At 41.4% G+C, this 21560-nt stretch overlaps 1 protein-coding gene across 4 annotated transcripts in view; it reads left to right on the forward strand.

The window, feature by feature from the left end:
* SLC1A3 (solute carrier family 1 member 3) overlaps positions 1-21560 on the forward strand; it is a 100363-nt gene that overhangs the window by 67475 nt on the left and 11328 nt on the right. For 3 of the 4 annotated variants that reach the window (XM_004385251.3, XM_004385252.2, XM_012558084.2), the window contains 3 exons: positions 9775-9979; positions 12884-12926; positions 18657-18949. In XM_004385251.3, coding sequence (XP_004385308.1) covers positions 9775-9979; positions 12884-12926; positions 18657-18949 — 541 coding nt within the window. The remainder of the gene's footprint in view (positions 1-9774; positions 9980-12883; positions 12927-18656; positions 18950-21560) is intronic. The other variant, XM_012558085.2, reaches the window with a different exon arrangement.

The raw sequence follows: 21560 nt of genomic DNA on the forward strand, positions 1-21560 counted from the left end.
GCGTCACCCATTTCAGAAGGGACCCATTTTGACGCTAAATGCATTAGAACCAGAATAACACCTTTCCGATGAGGTCCAGAGGCATAAAAAGTGACTGCAAACCATTTATGTCAATGGTAATGAAGGTGTTTTAAAAATGTATTCTTTTATATAGTACATACGCTTCTACATCTCTGATTTAATTTAGAAAGCAGATAAGTTGAACACGTTTTACTCTGTAATTGTTTCTTTTTTATAAAAAAAAAAAAATCTTTCAAAAAGAAAAAAAGAAAACTTTGATTTCAGTTTCAAGCAACGAACTTAACCTCAATCCATTTCAGAGTTCCCAGCTTGGGTTATGGTTCCAGAAACTTTTGATATCAAGGAAGAAGGGATGAGTCACGTCAGCCCACACAGTTGGGGAGAGATATCCACCACCCAGGTTTGGGTGGCTCCTTCGGCCCCAGAGAATCTCTGCCGCTTCTCAGCCTCACTGCAAAACCTGGCATCACATTCCTACTTCAACTGCTCTTTGGGAAAGCAAGGGCAGGTCAAGTTGGTTTTTAGTGTCCATACGTTGCTTTCACTTCAATCCCTTTTCTTCTGTGAAAGACAAGCCTTCCACGGGAAGAAAGGGCACGCCTTGAGTCTGACATGCTCTGCAGACAACTTGAGACACCCTTTTATTAACTTTGGGCAAGTCAGGCCCAGTTGTGGAATTCTGTTCCTTTCAGCATTCTGCCAGCACGGAAACACGCTGTCTTGATCATCATCTGCCTAAGAAAGCCACGTGGTGCCCAGAACAGCAGAGGCATAGCGAGGGTAACAAGCACCCAGGGGCAATCTCTAAATTGTGCCCCCCCCCCATTTGAGCGCCCAGGGGCAGTCAATCTCTAAGTTGAGTCCTCACCCTCAATATCAAGATAAATAGACTTTGAGCCTGCTCAGTCAGGCACCATTCATATTTGTGGCGCCTCGGAATGTCATTCCACGCCTCGTAGGGTGCCCCCTTGGATGGGGCAACGCTCCCTTTCTCCCCCCTCCCCCCCAACTACGCCTCTGCCAGAACATAAAGAAAGGTCTTTTCCTCAGCAAGAAACACAATCCAAAGTAAAGAAGGCTATTTTGGAAATTGCAAACTACTAATCCAGTGGTTAGTTTAAGTCGTGATTCTTTTGAGATAAGGGGGTAAGGGGTGGGGGTGGGGGGCTCTGGCTCTCAAAGAACTTCCTCTCATTAAACCAAAGCAATTTGCAGCACTCTAACACTCTTTCTAAGATTAGTGAATCCAGTCCATCACTCCTTCCCCCATTAACCTTGATGCTGCTGGTGGTGCTGGTTGATGGGCCCACCATGTTGGAAACACTTCTTTCCACACTATAAAGGTTTCCTTTCAAAGCCAGGTTTTACAGGTAGGTCTAACCAACAGTTGGTCCCATCAGTCCCTTACCCACACTGCCCAACACACACATTTTCTTTTAGCTGCTATTTTCTGTGGTCCTGGGTTTCTACATCTTGGCAAGAGGACAGTCATTCCTTTGTGCTCGGCTGTTACAATGAGGTAACCAAAGAAAGGGTCTTGGTCTGAGGCTGTCAGCTGTTACTAATCACTACTCCCCAGCTCGTCGTGGGTCCCGCTAGCCTCTCCCTCTTGCTCTGCTTAGCACACATAAAGAAGATGAATTACTCCCTGGTTCCTCTTCAAGAAAGCATATTGTGTGGCACATTCCAATACTGTGAGCAAAGGATGGGCTAATGCAAAGGGTAAATGGGTATCTAAATCACCTCACAGTGGGTCTTGCACCAGCAGCTGTGGGCCTCTGAGAAGTGAATTTCAGAGCTGCTCCTTCTGAGAGTTTCCTGTGACCTTGTTGAGCAAGAGAGGAAGTCCCTGCCATGGGTTCCCTGGCAAACTGCCTTGCAGGGACACTTGTAGGGCTGTGTTAGGCTGTAATGAGACTTTATTGAACAGTCCAGACTTCTGGTCTTCCAGGAAGGGCAGTCTCCACCCCAAAGGTTAAGGGGAAAGGACACTAAAAACTCTTTGATATTTGAAGTAACCATGGTTGAAGCTGGGCTTCAGTTTCCCCTCGCTGCTTTCTTGTATGAAAGTTCATTTTCAGAGAACAACTCTAGCCAGGAAAAAAGAGATTGTCTGCTTAGTCCTACCAGACTGAGGATAAAAGGTGATTTATTTGACTTTTCTGCCACTAATAATATTGTCTGCTCCACTGATTTTTTCCATTTAACAATCTTCCAAAAGAGAATGTTTCCCTTTTGCTTTTCTGCACTTCATTTTACTGGGGAACACTAGAGCTCGAAGAAGAAGATTTTTGTTGACAAGCTTTTAAGAGTCAAATTAAAAAATCAAGTTGCCTGACAAACTGTATGCCATCACAAGCTGCAAATCTGTAAGGAAGCGTCACTTGTCGTTTTCATGCCATGTAAACTCATAAAGCCTCGTGGCATTATAGGCTAATGAAATGTCATAATGGCGTGGGAAGTTTGGCTGGTGAAAATACTTGTGATTTAATTGACTATAAACTCCGCAAAATTGTGCTCAGCTTTTTGTGGAGATGGCTTGACTCTCTTCGCTGAGATTCACTTAACGGCTTACATAGCCATTTTTGCTTAAAGTTCCATGAAGTGAATCTTTTCAAAAACTTTTTGCCTCATCACAAGGTCCATAAGATTTCGGTTAGAATGAACTGGCCCTATGCCAGTGATCAGCACCCTCGTTTCCTTGGTGTCTGCTATCGACCTGAAATAAGTTCTTGGGATGGTGGGCTGACCAAGGTCATAGGAAGAGAAGATGATAGAAACCTTGCTTTGTAAAACCTATTAATTAATAGAGGATACATACTAGTGTTTTGCAAACTTTTTTTTTTTTTTACCAGACCCACAATAATAAATACATTTTACACTGTGACCCCGCACACACATACATACACATACAGCTGAAACAAAGGTTGCACAAAATACTTACCTCTACCATATGTGATGCACCCTGATGTTTTCTATTCCATTCTCTTTCATTAATTGATAAAATTCTAGTCATGACCCACTAAATTGGTTTCATGACCTGCGTAGTAAGCATTCATTTAGACGCCACTCCGCTCTTCCATTTCCTTCTGTGCATTTATTTTTTCATTCATTCGTTCATTTATTCACTTGTTCTTCTGTTAATATGTGGAAAGATAGAACTATAGCAATTACTTATACAGGCTTATCTGCAAGAGTAAAACACATTAGCAAAGGATGGAAAATAACACAGGAGAGAGAGGGAGGACCAAGGAGGGGGAAGGAGGGCTACTTCTAGTGGTGACTGGTAGAGGGATGCTAGCCTCCCGGCCTCACTGACCAGCCTGGGGACACCTCTCTGTAAATGACTTCTTAGCCCTGGAAATTAAGCTCCAGGCGATTCTGGGCTTGTGTTGGCACTGTTCTCCCACAACATTGTTCAAGATAGACTAAACCTCATTATTTCCAACTAATTAAGGGAAGATCAATCTGAATTGGTGAGTCAGAATTTCACAGAATTTTATAAGAAAAGTAGCTTTCGTACTTGTAATTAATACGGTAACCTAATCTAAACATTAAAATCAAGTGTGGCCTCTACAAGGTCTATGGGACATAACAACAATAACAGTAATAAATGACTGTTTTAGGCTCTGAGGCTACAGCAATGACTAAAACAGATGGCCCTGCTGTCTTACCACTCAAATTCTAGTAGAGGGAGACATATAATGATCATAAGTATCATTTCTCAAGGGCCTATTCTGATGTAAGTTTTCTCTAATCTACATAACAACCTTACAATGTAGACAGGATTAGCTTCTTTTATAGATGAGAAATAAAAGGTTTACAGAAGTCAAAAAACACCTAGTGAATGGCTTGTTTGTGATTTATCAGCTTAATTAATAACCACAGGTGCCATTTGTTGAATCCTTACTATGTGTCAAGCATTACACTAAGTGTTTTCTGCATGGAAGCCCCTTTAATGCCAACAGAAACCTGTGACGGAGCTTTCATTATTCCCATTCTACAGATGAGGAAGCTGAGACTTAGAGAGTTCACATGGTACCAGAGCCAGGCGTGGAACCTAGATATTCTAACCTCAGATCCTGAACTCTTAATCACTGTACCATAATTCTTAAGAAAGAATGTGCTTGTAAAAATGCCTGTAGTTGGCCTTTAAGTAGTTAGAATATTGTCTTTTAGCTTAAGTTCTAGGCTAAGCCTACTTATTAATTGTGCTTCAAAATTATGATACAATTATTTTTACTAACTTTTAAAGTTCTGCCTTCAGTTTCAGAATGCATAGAATCACAGAACTTTACTTTTTCACAATCTAATCTATGAAGGGTGCAGAAGAAAATGTTTTAGTGCAGGAAAACTTAACATAGTATTAAGGATCCCTGGTGGTACAGTGGTTAAGCACTTGGCTGCTAACCAAGAGGTTGGTGGTTCAAACCCACCAATCCCTACCAACCGCTCCACAGGAGAAAGATCTGGCAGTCTGCTTCTGTAAAGAATTTAAAGTGATTTGTTTCATGCTCACTCCCCAGTCCCTCACTGCCTTTTATCTGTGAGCTTCTGGATCCCCATACTTGCTCCAGCAGTGGGCAGCTGCTTAAGACCCAGGACACCACTTTTCAATCTGTTAAGTATGAAGTATATTTTAAAGAGTTTAATTGTCTTTAGAAAAAAAAAAATCATCCACTTTTATTCAAATGAATACGGTACATATTAGAGCTCATCCTTGATTTTCTTGTTGGAAGTTTGCCTGTCTTGAAATTCTAGGAGGGTCGGGAACAGGCAGCTTTCATTAGATGAGCGTTTGAGAAGTGCACTGTGGAGAAGGAGTACATCTGAAATGAAATAAAACTGAAAAAGAATGATATTCTTCAATCAGCAGTTGCCATTACCCTCTTCCAATCTTTATGGCTCAGTCCAGTGGCCCTGGAAGAACAATGAAACACCATGGGGATAAGTTGAAACACAATTCATAACAGAAGGCTTCTTTAGATTTCATGTTTTGAAAACCAGAGAGCAGCTGCTGGGGGAAGTATACTGAGACACGCTAATGTATGACATAGATTTTCAAAAGTTCAGTAGATAGCAAAATAAAATCCATGCAAATGACAGAGCCTTGGAAATGCAACATTATTTATGTTATCGTTTAATACTTGGCTGAATATATATATATTTTTATTTATCCAAGAAGAAATCATAGCAAATATTACACCAAAAGAAATCTAATCTACAATACAAATGTACAGAGTCCCACACATGTATTTATGAAATGCTCTTCCCTCCAAAAAAAAAAAAAAAAAGCCATGCATATTTGTTGTGCTACACTGATTACCAAAAGACTGTCTTTATAACTAAAGAGGTAATTACCCCTTTGCTTCAAGAACATTTCTTCTCTTCCTTTTCTCTCTCTTCAAAGTGACTGCTGCCTAAAATATACAGGTATTTGAAGCAAAGTTTTAATCTTTCACCTTCCAGAAAACATCTTGTTCTATCTCCTTTAGATGTGTAATTCATTGATGAACATGTAGTAATAGGTTTGCAGAAACGACTGATTGAGTGCTTGTTGATGATGACTCATTATTGACGCGTTGATTTTTAGAAAGAAAATAAGGCTCAAGTGCCCACAGCCAGTGAGTGAGTACCCATGGCCTCCCACCCCCCAGTGAAACATGTTCAGGGTTGTTTTTCTAGGAATGGTGACAAATTTGCATGAATTTATCAGCAGAAAGTAGTGGTGGTTCAGTGGTAGAATGCTTGCCTTCCATACAGGGGACTCAGGTTCGAATTCTTTGCCAGTGCACCTCATATACAGTCACCACCTATCTATCAGTGGAGGCTTGCTTGTTGCTATGATGCTGAACAGGTTTCAGTAGAGCTTTCAGACTAAGACAGACTAGGAAGAAAGTCCTGGCAATCTACTTCAGAAAACCAGGCAACAAAAACCCTATGGATCGCAACAGTCTGATCCCATTGTGCATGGGGTCTCCATGAGTCAGGGACTGACTGGACAACAGCTTATAACAACAATAGGGAATACTAAGGAATGTGACAGAGTTCTTCCTCAATTTCGTTCCTCCATGGAATTCTCCTCAAGCCAACCGGCTCATCTCAACATTGAACTTAAAAGCAAGAAAATTAGAGAAAACCAGTATGGATAACAAGCAGATGAAATGTGGAGGACTCCTAGCTGTCCATGTAAAGAAAAGTATAGTAGAAAGGGTTTGCTCTTGGGAATGTGGATTCAATTCCTATCACTGTTATTTATTAGCTGTGCAGCACTGGGCAAGCTATTTAACTTATCTGGGTCTCTAGTTTCTTCACCTATAAACAATATCCACATTATAAAGTTGTCATGAAATTAAATGAATATGTACCATTGGCCAGAGGTAGGACTTGGTGAGTGAATTCAGTGGACCAGCATAAAAGTTAGCTCAAAATATACAAATATACGAAGCATGCCATCATAATTGGAAGCATCATCATGGTACTTGTACAGCAATTATTTGTGTTTCAAGAAGATCTTGATTCTGATGGCAGGTCGTCTTCATAATATAGATGTCAGAATGTCTTGAATGGGCTGGTTTAGTTAAGCCCAGATCAAACGAAGAAAAAGAGACCAATCAAGATCATTATCTTTACTACTTACTCTGGAATGTGTTTCTCAAATAGGTATTGAGATGAACGCCTGGTTGTTCTAACACACTCCCACAATTAACAACATACCCGAGTGAATTTCCATCTCGCCATCGCCCCAATGCCCTTTTCTTCCATATATTTTTTAAGTGACAAGGCTCAGTGCAAATTTTCCCCTTCTCAAACATTTAGGGCAGTTCCTGCCGAAACTCCCTTTTCTGCAAGATGATTTAGTACTTTACCCTTGCCCCAGACACTCTGACATTAGTGTTTAGTGTCCGATGTAAGGCTTATTCTCTCATATTTCATGGGTTGGAGAAAGAAGGAAGTCATGGGGTGTGGGTGAGGGAGAGGAACAGCAACATCCTGCTGATTTGGGGTTTTGTTTTCCAGAGTTCTTCTTCCACTGAACTGGTCCCCACCAGAACCAAGGCCAGTCTCTTTCCAGCCCCAGGTGTAGCAGATTGTCCACATTTGACCTACTATTGCCCTGATGAGAGTGTATGGTCTTGTGGCTGGTGGTCCCTTTCATTTCACAGGCCTGTCTCAGAGAAAAGGGAGGGGCTGGCATTGGAAGGAGGGAGGATAAGGATGCTGCAGTACCAGGGGCAGAGGTTAGCAAGTAGCCCCGTGAGGGACTACGAGATCACCTTAGGGGAAGGACCTACATGGAGAATTGGTTAATAAAGACACCCCGCCTTCTTCCTTGGCTGAAACAATGCTGGCTCTTGCTGATATGCGGAGGACGGTGAGGCCTCTCGTTGAATAGATTCTCCTTCTCTGCTCATTGCTAAAAATGCCCTGATGATCGTCTTCACTTATTTCAGAATTAGAAAGTATGGATAAAGTACTTCTCTATTGGTTTTCATTTTAAAATTATAGAAACAACAACCATAAATCTTGTTTCCTAGAGTTGGTACCCTGTTGGGTGGGTACTGGGATAACTTCCTCCCCATTTCCCTCCCCGTGGGAGTAGGGGGGAGATAAATGCCTCACCCTTTGTTTGCCACTTGGTTTCTAGTGCTCTGCCTGGACCACTTAGCACTCTCTCTGAATAGCTATAGGTCGGGAATAGTGGGCAGGAGCGTCAGAGAAGAGTTGGCGTGAGAACGGAACAGCACTACAGAATAGAAGGCAAGAGGGAAAGAAAGCATCCCGGAGGAAGAAAATACTGCTGCCTGGTACCCCCTAGCAGAGACATCCGGCCCATTGTGCTCACACCACTCCCCGGGTCAGCAGCGGCAGAGGAAGAATTACAGGCTTCAGTGGTGACGAGCTCAGGCAATGATGGGAAAGAGACTGGGTCCCTTCTGACAGAAATCATTTCAAAAACAGGAAAGCCAAGATATTATGAAATGTGACTCAGACCTGAGAATGAAAGGAGGGGATGAGAGCCTTCAGCTGAGAATAGATTAGCCCATTTTTAGTGTGAGTGAAGTGTTGACGTGGCGCCATCCCAATAAATGGATACATGGGGTACAGTAATAGCATTTAACACTGGGTTTCAAGAAAGTGGGCAAAGATAAAAAAGGGCTTAGTTCATGCACTAAAGCCAAAGTTGGCCTTCTTCTCATTTGGGGAAACTGCAGTTGGTTCTCTCAATGGCAGAAAGGAAGCTAAACTTAGCTACATAAGATCTGGGTTCTAGTTCCCACTCCATTCTACTCATTGTTAGCCAAGACCTTGGGTGGTTACTTTACTTGTTTTGTAACCTGTCTTCGAGGTTGTTAAAATAGGAACATATCAGATGTTCAAGAAGTGCTTATTGTAAAAATTATGAATGATATGACTCAAATACAAATGAAATTATACATTGACGGTCACAGCATCAATTCATACATAAGCTAATAGACTTTGCATGATTTGGGGCAAACCCAGCCAGTTGTCTGGCAATCATGGACACTAGTGTTTTCAATACTTCACCTTACTCTAGATATGTTTGTGTGAACAGGGTCATTACCTAAATATTAAATCACCATTGGAATCTGGTACCGATCACTGAATTACAGCATAATCTTTTAATACATTTATAGAAACACGATTTCAAATAGTAAACAAAAAAGTCTACTTAATTATGATTAGATTACACATAATTGGATTTTAGTGTTTTAGTAGGATCAAGGGGGAAAAAAGAAGGACGAAAAGTGAGGACAAAACTAATGAAGCAGAAGAGCCCATATTATGGTAGACAATTCGATCTTTGGGGGGTTTCATGTCATTTCCACTTGTCTTCCAGCCCAGAAGGCATTAAGATGTGTTCCATTTGCTAGAGTAGTTAGGGAAACCATAAAATCTGTGTCTTCTTCCTTACCTAGGATGACATCCTGCTTGAGGTAGACTCTGAAGATGTCCTGAAAATGAGGGGAAGGAGGGATGTTTAACACGGGATGGTGTCTTCCAGGCCTAGGACCAAGTAGAGGAAGGCAGAGTATGAGAACAAGAAGAATCCCACCTGAGTAATTTTTTGAAAAGTTTTGATTAGATGAGATGAAATAAAACAGCAGAGAAGCTGTTTTGAGGACTTTGGCCTTCGAACCCAAAGTCTGCTTTAAAAGCAAATTGAAGATAGGTCAGAAGGTGATCGGAATAATAGCTTAAATTACATAAAAACATCAAAAAAGACTCCCATACATATATGTGATAAGAACCCTTTTAAAAGAATTTAATGGCAATTCATTTGTTGAATCACCTCAGTGCTTGAACTTGAAGTAAGCTTAGGTTATTTTGCCAGAATTTTTTTTTTAATTATATCTTTACATGAACACACACACACTACTCATGCTTGTAGCTTCTCAACTAGTAGTAACTCAGGAAAGAATTTGATTTGTGCTTTCCAACCATTAGAGAGAGATTTTATTTGATCATGTGAAATCCACTCTTTGAGTAGAAAAGAGGTGATCACATGTTTGCTGACACAACTGATGCCAAGCCATTCAATGGCTTTTTCCCATCACTCTATTAGGTGCCCTAATGAAATCTGGGGCCAGGTTCTCATAACATGGACAACCCATTGCTGGGTGAGATGAGGGTAGGGGAGTGTAGGAGGAACTGTTATTCCCATTGTCTTCCACTGGAGATTTCCCTGGACTGATTTTCTGAAAATCTCCTTCTGTTTGCCTTCACCAGGAATGGCGGCCCTAGATAGTAAGGCATCAGGGAAGATGGGAATGCGAGCTGTAGTCTATTACATGACTACGACCATCATTGCCGTGGTGATTGGCATAATCATTGTCATCATCATCCATCCTGGGAAGGGCACAAAGGAAAACATGCACAGAGAAGGCAAAATTGTACAAGTGACAGCTGCAGACGCCTTCCTGGACTTGATCAGGTATGTCCTTGCAAGCCAGACCCTTTGGGTATATTTTGATCACTGAACCTCTTACCTTGGGGAGTTAATTAAACCCTGGAAGAGGTGTCTGACTGAACCAGCCTTGGTAGGCTTAAAATGAAAGCCACATCTTCACTTCTTTCTAACAGAAACTAAAGTAAGGATTTATTTTCTGATTTCATGTGAAAGAGGCCAAAGTGTAGCAAGGAGACGATGCAGATTTTGAGACCTCTGCTTTTAAGATTCAGAATGTGGTCACTCAGTTCTCATCTCAATGCTGCAGCTCACCTTGGAATGTTAATAATTCCTAACCTACTTTTTTCAAGGCTAATTTTTATTCATGTATGACCTGTTCATTGGACTCTTCTAATTTAGAACTTGTGATCTCTATCGTCGTCCATACACAACAATTTAGATCCAGAAGAAACCTTAGAGATCATCCAGTCATGTCTGTCCCAAGGTTTCCTATAGTACATTTATGAAGAAAGGATTTGGCAAATCAGTAATAAAAGAGTAAAGGATGGCTTCTTTAGCATTGTTCACATACAAGCCATCCCCATCCACTGATTACAAATGAGTCTATCTAATATTTGAAATAGACTTGGTAATAGGGTCAGTCTTACACAGAACTGTGAAGTAAGCCAAAGTTTGATCCTGGCACCTTTCTCCTTGCTCTCTGTCTACATCTACCCTTGCATCAGTCGGGGTCTTGGCAGGAAGCAGATTGCAGACTCAAACAGACAATTGAAGAGGGTTTGCAAAGGTGAGAGTAGAGTAAAGGACACCTACAAGGCATAGTGAGGCACCAGGGGACTAACAGCAATAGCAAGTATCTTGTTACCACCCCTAACACTGAAGGGGCAAAGGAAGGGAGCTATTAGCAAAACCTAGGAAGAACTGTAACCCATAAGCAAGAGCTTCAGAGTGGGAACTGTAGCTCTAATTTGGAGGAAGAGAGCTGCTGCCAAGTCATAGCCTGTCAAAGAGAAAGCTGGGAGAAATATACATCAACTCTCTCCTCTTACCCTGTGATCTGTCATTACATCCCTCTGGACAAACCCAACAAGAAGCCAGAAGGCAAGAGAATCCACATGCTACAGCTCATAGAATTTAGCCTCCCAGGACTCAGAGCAGTGTGGAGGGCAGGTCTAGAGGGGCAGACAGAAGATACCCCAGCACAGGCCTCTGGATTCCCCACTTGCTTAGGGTTCCCCACCATGTAGCCCCATCTAGCCTGTCCTTTCCCCTCCTTCTTTACAATTTATCTGCAAAACAACTAGTAATCTTAGATATTATAACCTACCCTATAGGTTTCCGCATTGATCATCTGAAGAGAACTCTTCCTAGGGGCTTGATTTCACACGGCATCTCAAGGGATGGGTCTGTGGCAGGTAGATTTAAGAGAGATTTGGGGAACAGAAGGGTTTTTCAGCAGCAACTCTCAATTTCCACTGTAGACTGTGCACCATCTGTACGTAAGCACACCCGAGCCCTATAGGGGCTCTTCTTGAAAGCCCCCTTTAGGGCGTTAGTCACAATGATCTGAAGGTAGTAAGACACCCTACAGCATTATTCCATACCAGAATGTCACCCAGTAGCTATGTTTTTGTTTAGTTCATACAGTTAATTAAAACTTTTTGTCATTTTTTCATTAACTTTACCCTTAGGAAGCTTGAATTAATACTTCTCATCCCTATGACAAGTATATTACCCACCAACCCACTCACCTCAAGCATTTATCCTGGAATCCCCAGTATGTGAATTGCAATCAAGTTTTATAGAAACAAGCTCATAGAGCACAGATGGGAAGGAAAAGGAAACAGGATAGCCTACGTGGTAGGAAGAAAGGGATAACAGTGTATAACCTTCGGATATGACTTTGCTAGCACACAGCTTCTAGAATCTTGGGCTGTTCAACTGCCCTAGGTCATATTTCCTTCTCTTGGAGTCTTCAATCATGGCACCTTAATGATAGTTTAATCCAGTCTCTTCTTTAACAGATGAGTCAGTTGAGACCTAAAGGAGTTCCATGACATGGCCAAGGTCACACAGCTGGTTAGAGACACACCAACCAGCAGGTGCCCCTACTCTTAGCCCCTCAATGAACTAAAACAGTGCTCTGAAGCAGTCTCTGAGGAAGTGACAAACCCTGCCACATGGGACTCAAATTCAAATATTGTTCACCATCATCCCGTTGGTCACCAAAGAGTCTCAGAAGCTCCCACAATTCAGTGCCAATATCCCACGTCCCAGAGGGCCTTTGGACTCAGAACAGAACAAAATTCCACAGCTCAACCATGACTTTTGATTCAGAACATTTGGTCTCTACTAAATGGAAAATTAATACTAAAATTGCTACTATTAAATAATAGCTCAGTTAACCAAAATGCATATGACAAAAGACATTTCCATTCTCATTTTGATATTCCCCAGGAGCAGAGTTTCTTTGTTTTGTTTTGATTTTTTGTTTTTTTATTGTGCTTTAAGTGAAAGTTTACAATTGAAGTTAGTTTCTCATACAAAAATTTATACACACATTATTATGTGACCCTAGTTGCTCTCTCTACTGTGACAGCACACTCCTCCTTTCCACCCTGGATTTCTGGCGTCCATTCAACCAGCTCCTGACCCTCTCTTTCTTCTAGGAGCAGAGTTTTGATGACAGTGTCTGAACCAAGTATCACGTGATCTGACAAGAGGACAGATGAGTTGAATTTGGGACTTCCCTGAAAAATATGGGCCATACTTAGGGATGACCATATGTCCCAGTTCAAGTTATGAAATCTACCAAAATCTTTCCCTTTCATTGATTCAATGCAATCTTTACCTTAGACACACTGAAATGGTATTTAAGGAGCAAACTTATTTGGGAAATTTTTCAAGTACCTGTTGCTTTCTTTGCAGGAACATGTTCCCTCCAAATCTGGTGGAAGCCTGCTTTAAACAGGTAAATACTCTACCGACACTAATTCACCTTGAAATTCCTCTTTGGCAACCTTAGCATACCAAACAGAGTGGGACCTTCTTTCTTTCCCCCCTCTCTGCAATAGGGAACACTTTTTGCCAACCAGATGGAAACCACTAGGGTTGTCTGGGTTATTTTGGAAGGAGAGGGTAGTTCTTACCTTATCCAAAACCAAAAAACCAAACCCGTTGCCGTCGAGCTGATTCCGATTCATAGCAACCCTATAGGACAGAGTAGAACTGCCCAACAGGGTTTCCAGGTTTTTCCACAGGGTTTTCTGCTTCTCTGTGGTAGCAGACTGCCACATCTTTCTCCCTTGGAGCAGTTAGTGGGTTCAAACCGCCCACCTTTTGGTTAGCAGCCGAGTGCTTAACCACGCCCCACCAGGTCTCCCTTCTTGCTTTGTACCGAGGGCTTATTAGTTGCTAGACACTATGCGTCTTGCATAAAATAGCTCTTAGAGTCTGTTATTGTTAAGAAGGGTAATCAGAAGACCCCTCCCTCCTACCTCTCCTGCCCTGTTGCCCCCCAACAAAATCTCACTGAACAAGCAAATTTCAATGTAAGATACATCTACAGCTTACTTTTAAAAAGTTGAGAAAGATTCTTCCGGTTTCTGGTTTGATTTAAAAGCCTCCTAAAGGCCTTTAGTATTCTAAAACCAGTAAGCAGTTGCTATCAAGTCGACTCTAGCTCATGGTGGGTCGGTGTAGAACGGCTCCATAGGGTTTTCAGGGGCTGATTTTTCAGAAGTAGGTCACGAGACCTTTCTTCCGAGGCAACTCTGGGTTAACTCAAACTTCTAACTTTTCGGTTAGCAGCCGAGCGTGTTAACCATTTTTACCACCCAGGGACTCCTATGTATTCTAAAAGGGGGAGCCATATCAGAAAGGAATAACATCATCATTTATTGAATGCCTGCTATGTGTCCAGCACTAATATTATATGATCTGACATGATAAATATAAATATGGTGAGTATATAAATATAAATATGGTGAGTATAACTGTCTTCATCACACTGATGAGGCAACTCATCTGAGAGATCAGGAGGATTATGTAACAGGCCCAAGATTTCATAAGTAGTAAATGGAGGACCCAGAATTCAAATCCATTGTGTTGACTCCAAATTCTGTCCTTTTTCTACTACTCCATTCTGCTTCCTAGAAAGGTATATACAGGGTGGTGAGACACCTGGAGGCTGTAGAGGACCAGTTCCTTTAGCCCCATAGCCAAGCAACTCTTGGCTTTCTGGGTTGTGGACACAAATACATTTCACCAGTAAGGGATAAAATTAGTAAAATTTTTCCACCAGTTTAATAAAAAAGCTTTGTTGCCCAAAGCATTAAAAGGGAAAACAATTAATTAAAAAAAAAATAAGAAAAGAAAACAAGAAGGGCCCAAATAAATACCAGGCGGTAGACCTAAGGACACTTCAGTGTTCTAGAAGAAGTAGGAACAGGTGAGGGCACATGGGCTTTGTAGTCTCTTGATCCTGAGTTCAAACCCCAGTTCTTTCACATATGAACTGTGTGACCCTAGACAAGTTACCTAACCTTGCTCAGCTTCTGTTTCCTCCCTGATAGAAAGGGGATAATAATGCTCCCACAAAAGTTTTTTGTAAGAAGGTAGAGATTACCTATAGAAAGTACCTGGCACACAGTAGGAGCCCAATAAATGGTGGTTATTCCGTGGACTAGATATTGGCCTTCTTTCTATTCTGCCTTTGTAAAAACAAATTAAGAAGAGGAGAATGGGAGCTAACAAAATTTACCCTTAAATACTAGTGTTCCTCCTGGGAATGTTTAATACTTCCAGGAAATCTAACAAACATCCAGGGAGGAATGTGAGCTAGAGACATGGCTGGCCCCAAGGACTGTGTTATCTCACATTCCCAAATTAACAGAGTCTAATAAACTGAATGACATCAAATTATTCTCATTGAGAGTAATTTTTGGAACCCCACTGGATAGAGATACAAAGGAAGGAAAGAAAAGAAAGGAAAGGGAAGGAAAGAAAAGAGAAAAAGAAAGGAAGGGAAGATATAGACAAAAGGGAGGGAGGGAATTAGACATCCTGGGCTAAATAAGAGTTTTCAAACATTTCTCCAAACCAATAAACCAAGTAGCCAACAAGTCGATTCCAACTCATGGTGACCCCATGTGTGGAGAGTAGAACTGCACTCCACAGGGTTTTCAAGGTTGTGACCTTTTGAAAGCAGATCACCAGGGCTTTCTTCTGAGGTGCCGCTGGGTAGATTCAAACCACCAGCCTTTTGGTTAGCAGCCAAGCACTTAACTGACTGTGCCACGCAGGGACTCCTACGTTTTTCCAGATGGTGTCATTTCACCCCATTGTAATTCCCTAACCCTGTGCTTAGGATCTGTAAGACAAACAAAACCCTGACCTTGTGGAGAACAGGATTTTACACATATAAGTCACCCTTTGTTTTTCGTTCCCCTTTTAAAATTTTTTAATTAAAACTTTTTAGTAGGTAATACATCAGAAACTGCAAATTCAAGAAGTATCTTTTGTTTAAAAAAAAAAGCCTAAGAAGCCAAAATCTGACCTTTTTATTCAAAAACATCTGTGACCATAAATAATAAACCCCTTTCAATCCTACCAGCCAGTCCCGGCACCATGGGGTTGACTGTTCCAGTTAGTCAGGGGGTATTGGGTGATAGCAGAAATGCTGATTTCCAGATCTTTCTGATGGGAAAAGTGCTGACTCAGGCAGATTTGTTGTATTTGTCTTTGGATTGCATTTACGGGATTTTGAAAGGGAAGCAAATGTACCTTCCCAGATCTCTTTTGCTTAGACCAGAATACAAACAAGGTTTGCAATTTCTCTGTCAGCTACTATATTTGTTTCCTAGGACTGTGCAATAAATTACTACAAACTGGGAGGCTTAAAACAACAGACATTTATTCTCTCACACTTCTGGGGGCTAGAAGTCCAAAATCAAACTGTCAAGCACGGCAGGGCCGTGCTTCCTCTTAAGGGAAGCGCTAGAGAAGAATCCTTCCTTGCCTCTTGCTAGATCCTGTGGCTCCCAGCAGTCCTTGGTTTATGGCTGTATCACTCCAATCCCCACCTCTGTCTCCACCCGGCCATCTTCCCTGTGTGTCTCTGTATCCAAATCTCCCTTTCCTTTCTTTTGTAAGAAGCCCTGCTGATGCAATGGTTAAGCACCTGGCTGCTAACCAAAAGGTCCACGGTTCGAATCCGTGGGAGAAAAGAACTGTCAATCTGCTCCTGTAAAGAATTACAGCCTTGGAAACCTTATGGGGCAGTCCTACTCTGTCCTACAAGGTCCCTATGAGTTGGAATCAACCCAACAGCACACAACAATAATGACATAAAGATGCCAGTCATTGGATTGAGGGCCCACCCTAATCCAGGACGACCTCAGCTTAACTTGATTATATCTGCAAAGACTCTAGTTCCAAATAAGGTTACGTTCACAGGTACTAAGTGTTAGGACTTGAACAGATCTTTTAGGGGAAACAATTCAACCCACTACAGCTACTAACTGTGTCTAAGTAAAAAAAGTTGGAAAGATAGGAAAGGTTGATCAGGATTGAAGATCCACCCTGGACAATCCATAACATGCATAGCCTCCCCCCCAACCCCCACCACCCACCCTCAACGAATGAAGAGAATTTGACAGTTGACTGGAATAGGAGATAGGCAGGGACCAATTTCTTTGCTTAAAATTACCTCGGACTGTGCAAGGGCATGTCCATAGTATTGATAGCTGGCCACATCCTTGTTTGGGAATAGTAGTTTCCCAATGAACAAGAAAGTCTCCCACTTACTATTAGTAAAGAAAGGATCTAGCACTTCATGTACAAATGTATTTTTTTCCCTGACACCTTACATTCAGCCAACATTCATTCATACATTATTACTCTCTCTGGTATTCTACCATCACCATCAAAGCCAAGAATTCTTCTGCTCTAGTTAAAATCATAGAGGGATGGACTTAATTGTTTCATATGGTCACATTAGTGAACTCAACGTCTTCTGTCTACGGCATCTCTGTAGAAGTGATGGGGAAAAGGCCATCTCTTGAGTAAGAAGAGAAATGCCTCTATGGACTTACGAAAGTGAGTTTTCACCATCAAATGTTAATTAGGCACCTATTCTTAAAAATGATAGGATGGCTATTATCAGAAAAAAGGGAAACTAAAAAGCATTAGAGAGAATGTGGGGAAGTTGGAAAACTTGTCCATTGCGGGAGGCAATGTAGAATGGTACAGACACTATGGAAAACAGTCTGGTGGTTCCTCAAAAAGTTAGACATAGAATAACCATAAAAACCAAACCACTACCACCTGAGTTGATTCCGACTCATAGTGATCCTATAGGACAGAGTAGAACTGCCCCATATAGTTTCCAAGGCTGTAAATCTTTATGGAAGCAGACTGCCACATCTTTCTCTCACGGAGCAGCTGGTGGATTCAAACCACTGACCTTTGGGTTAGCAGCTGAGCACTTATCCACTGTGCCACCAGCAATTCCACTCCTAGGTATATACCCAAGAGACTTGAAAGCAGGCACTCAAACAGATAGATGTGCAACAATGTTCACTGCAACACTATTCACAATAGTTAAAAGGTGGAAACAACCCAAGTGTCTGTCAGCAGATGAATGGATAAACAAAATGTGATATATACGTACAATGGAATATTATTCTGCCATTAAGAGAAATGAAATTCTGATACGTGCTATGATATGAGTGAAACCTTGAAGATATAATGCTGAGTGAAATAAATCAGACACAAAGGGACAAATATTGTTATGATCCCACTTAAATAAAATAATGTATGTAGAATAGGCAAATGCATAGAGACAAAGTTTACTAGCGGTTACCAGGGGCTGAGGGGAGGAGGGAATAGGAGCTGTTGCTGAAGGGGTACTGAGTTTCTGTTTGGGGTGATGAAAAACATTTGGAAGTGGATACTGGTGATAGTATATAACACAGTAAAAGTGATGTCACTGAATTGCACACTTAAAAATGGCTAAAATGACAAACTTTTTGTTATATATTTTTATAATAAAATAATAATAATAATAATAATATTAGGAATGCCTTGAGAACTGTTTGTCTGGGGATTTTTAAAATCCACTGAAATCTTCAACTAAATCTAGTTCCTGAAGGACTTTGTCACTGAACACCACTAGCCAACAATAGTATGGTGCTTTAAAGTTTACAAAATGTTTTCATATATTCTATTTAATTTGATCATCACAATAATCCTGTGAGCTAGAACAGCACAGTTACCTCTGTTTCCCAGCTGCAAAATATGAGGACAAGGATAGTGAATGCCTTCTATATGATCCCATAAGGAATAAAAGGGACTATCGTGAGTATTCAGAAGAAAGCAAAAGCACATGTGGATGTTTAGTCCAACATCTTTAATCAGATACCTCTTTCCTGTTAAATGTATTTGACTGTGTTTGTGTCTGTCTACCTGTGTTGAGTAGGTGATGGGGATTTGTAACAAGACAGATAGATGATAGGTGGTAGATAGACAGATGATAGATAGATAGATAGATAGGTAGGTAGGTAGGTAGATAGATTTAGACACTTTATATAAACACTGTTCTCTGAATACAAAGTAACGTATATTACAGAAATTCTGGACAACAGGGAAGTACAAAAAATAAAAATCACCTTTAATTCCTGTTGGGCTTTTTCGTTTTAAGTTTAAAACCAACTATGAGAAGAGAAGCTTTAAAGTGCCTATCCAGTCCAACGAAACACTCGTGGGTGCCGTGATAAACAATGTATCAGAGGCCATGGAGACGCTCACTCGAATCAAAGAGGAGCTGGTTCCAGTTCCAGGATCTGTGAATGGAGTCAACGCCCTGGGGCTCGTTGTCTTCTCCATGTGCTTTGGTTTTGTGATTGGAAGCATGAAGGAGCAGGGGCAAGCCCTGAGAGACTTCTTTGATTCTCTTAATGAAGCCATCATGAGACTGGTAGCAGTGATAATGTGGTATGTATTTCCATTTGCTCTATTTGCTATATAAACCAGTTAACCCGTTGTCATCAAGTCACCTCTGACTCATGGCGACCCCGTGTGTGTCAGAATAGAACTGTATTCCACAGGGTTTTCAATGGCTGATTTTTCAGAAGTAAATCGCCAGACTTTTCTTCCAAGGTGCCTCTGGGTGGAATCGAATCTCCAATTTTTTGGGTAGCAGCTAAGGTTCCTGGGTGTTTGCACCACCCAGGAACTGTATGTGCTATAAACATGATGCTTATTGCTACCCATATATGTTCTGTATTGAGGAAGATGCCACCAGGCTGAAGGGCAGGATGGCCAATTGCAATGATCTTGTTCTGGAAAGCACACGAAAATCAGTAAGTAGTTTCTTGGCCTGTAGAGGTCTTGAAACTATCTGCAAACCTGCCTTAGTAAGTCTGCTTGCTTGTTTTTGAAAGGTATCAACTCCTTTACCCTAATGCTGATGGGATCCCATTCCTCACTCCTATTTTACATCTATTTAGTTACTCATTAAATAAATATTGATGGAGTGTCTACTATGTGCCAAGCATGCAGTGCCAGGCACTGGGAATGTAGCAATCTAGAAAATATACAAAAATGTTCTGTACCTTACATTCCTTTGGAGGGAGACAGATAATAAATAAATCAACTGTATGCTTTAAATTAGGTACAAGTGTTATGAAAAGGAATAAATAAAACAGCAGGTGACGTGTAATTTGCCTTGGAAGGTGTGAAAAGGCCTCTGAGTCAGTGACATTTTTGCTAAGACCTGAACGACCAGGAGAAAAGCATTGCTGGTTGTTCTTGTTGTTAGGTGTCATTAGCTTGGTTCCAACTCATAGTGACCTTATGTACAACAGAATGAAACACTGCCAGGTCCTGCACATTCCTCACAATCCTTGCTATGTTTGAGCCCGCTGTTACAGCCACTGTGTCAGTCCATCTCATTGAGGATCTTCTTCTTTTTCACTGAGCTTCTACGGAGCATGATGTCCTTCTCCAGGGGCTGATCCCTCCTGATAACATGTCCAAAGTACGTGAGACAAAATCTCACCATCCTCCCTTCTAAGGTGCATTCTGGCTGTACTTCTTCCAAGATAGCTGGGGAAAAGCAAATGCAGAGGCCCCTGTTCTTCATTCAGCAACTGACTCATGGCAACCCCACGCACAATGGAATAAAACACTGCCCAGAAATGGCCATCCAAGGAACAGCAATTGGTCTGTATTCACCTGGAGCAACAGAGCGAGGACAGTTAGGAATAGGAAGAGGATGTGGAATGTGTGGCTAACTGCCTCCATGGACAACTCCTTCCTTTGTCGTGAGACCAGAAGAACTGGTTGGTGCCCAGCTACTGTTACCGAACATTATGATCAAAGATTCTCTAGAAGAATCTGGATCAAAAGGGGAGAAACACAGAACAAAATTTAAAATATGCATGGACTTCAGACTTTCTGGAGCCATGGAGGCTAGATAAACCCCTGAAACTATTGCCCTGAGATAATCTTTAAACCTTAAACCAGAAGTATCCCCTGAAGTCTTCTTAAAGCCAAACAATAGTTTAGCTTACTAGTAAAAAATGTCTGCCTTGAGCATTATGCTCTTTTAGGAACTATCTGTATGGGATCAAATTGACAACAGCAACTCGCAAGATTAGATAGAAACCTTAGGGGTCAGTGAGTTTATGTTAATGTGGGAGGAAAAACTCAGAAAAGAAGGGTGAGGATGGTTGCACAACTCAAAGAATATAATCAATGTCACTGAATTGTACATGTAGAAACTGTTGAATTGGTGTGTGTTTTGCTGTGTATATTCTCAACAACAAAATAAATAAAATTTAAAAAAAAAAACGCTGCTGGGTCCTGCACCATCCCATGATCAGTTATGAATTGGACCATTGTGATCCATAAGGTTTTCACTGGCTACTTTTCAGAAGTATATCACCAGGCCTTTCTTCCTACTCTTGAAGCTCTGCTGAGGCCTGTTCAACATCATAGCAACGCAAAAGCCTCCACTGACACAAAGTGCATTGACCGGGCATTGAACCTGGGTCTCCTGCGTAGAAGGCAAGAATTCCACTACTGAACCACCAATGCCTCGCAGAGGCCCTAGGCCATTAGAAAAACTGACGTATCCTATTTCCTTTCAGCTCTAGAAACAAATAAAATGGCAGTTCTGCTGCACACCTGAAGGACTCATGGGAAGGATGATAGAATGCCAAGCCACAATTTATAACAAAACTTCCCTTAATAAAGTTGAGACCAGGAGACAAAGGAAAAGACTAAATCCAAAGAGAAACATGGACCTTGGAAAAGTAAATTCTTCCCAGCTGGGAGAGTACTCTTTGATGGCTGTAGGCCTCATGTGGAGGTTGCTATTCTTTTATTCTTTATTTTTAATGCAAACTCTTCCTTGGCACCTGAGGCAGGAAGGCATCCATTTTCTAAGAAAAGCACTCACCCACCAACATGATTAAAAATATCTTTTGTCTTCACCGTTCAGCCTGGGAGTGGAAAGCCCCGTAAAACCAAATGAGACTAACGAGGTACAGGAGTCCAGTGACAAGGGCCAGAAGGCAGAAGGGGACAAGGAAGCTGGTGA

Source organism: Trichechus manatus, unplaced genomic scaffold, assembly GCF_000243295.1.
Source record: "Trichechus manatus latirostris isolate Lorelei unplaced genomic scaffold, TriManLat1.0 scaffold00135, whole genome shotgun sequence".
Lineage (NCBI taxonomy): Eukaryota > Metazoa > Chordata > Mammalia > Sirenia > Trichechidae > Trichechus > Trichechus manatus.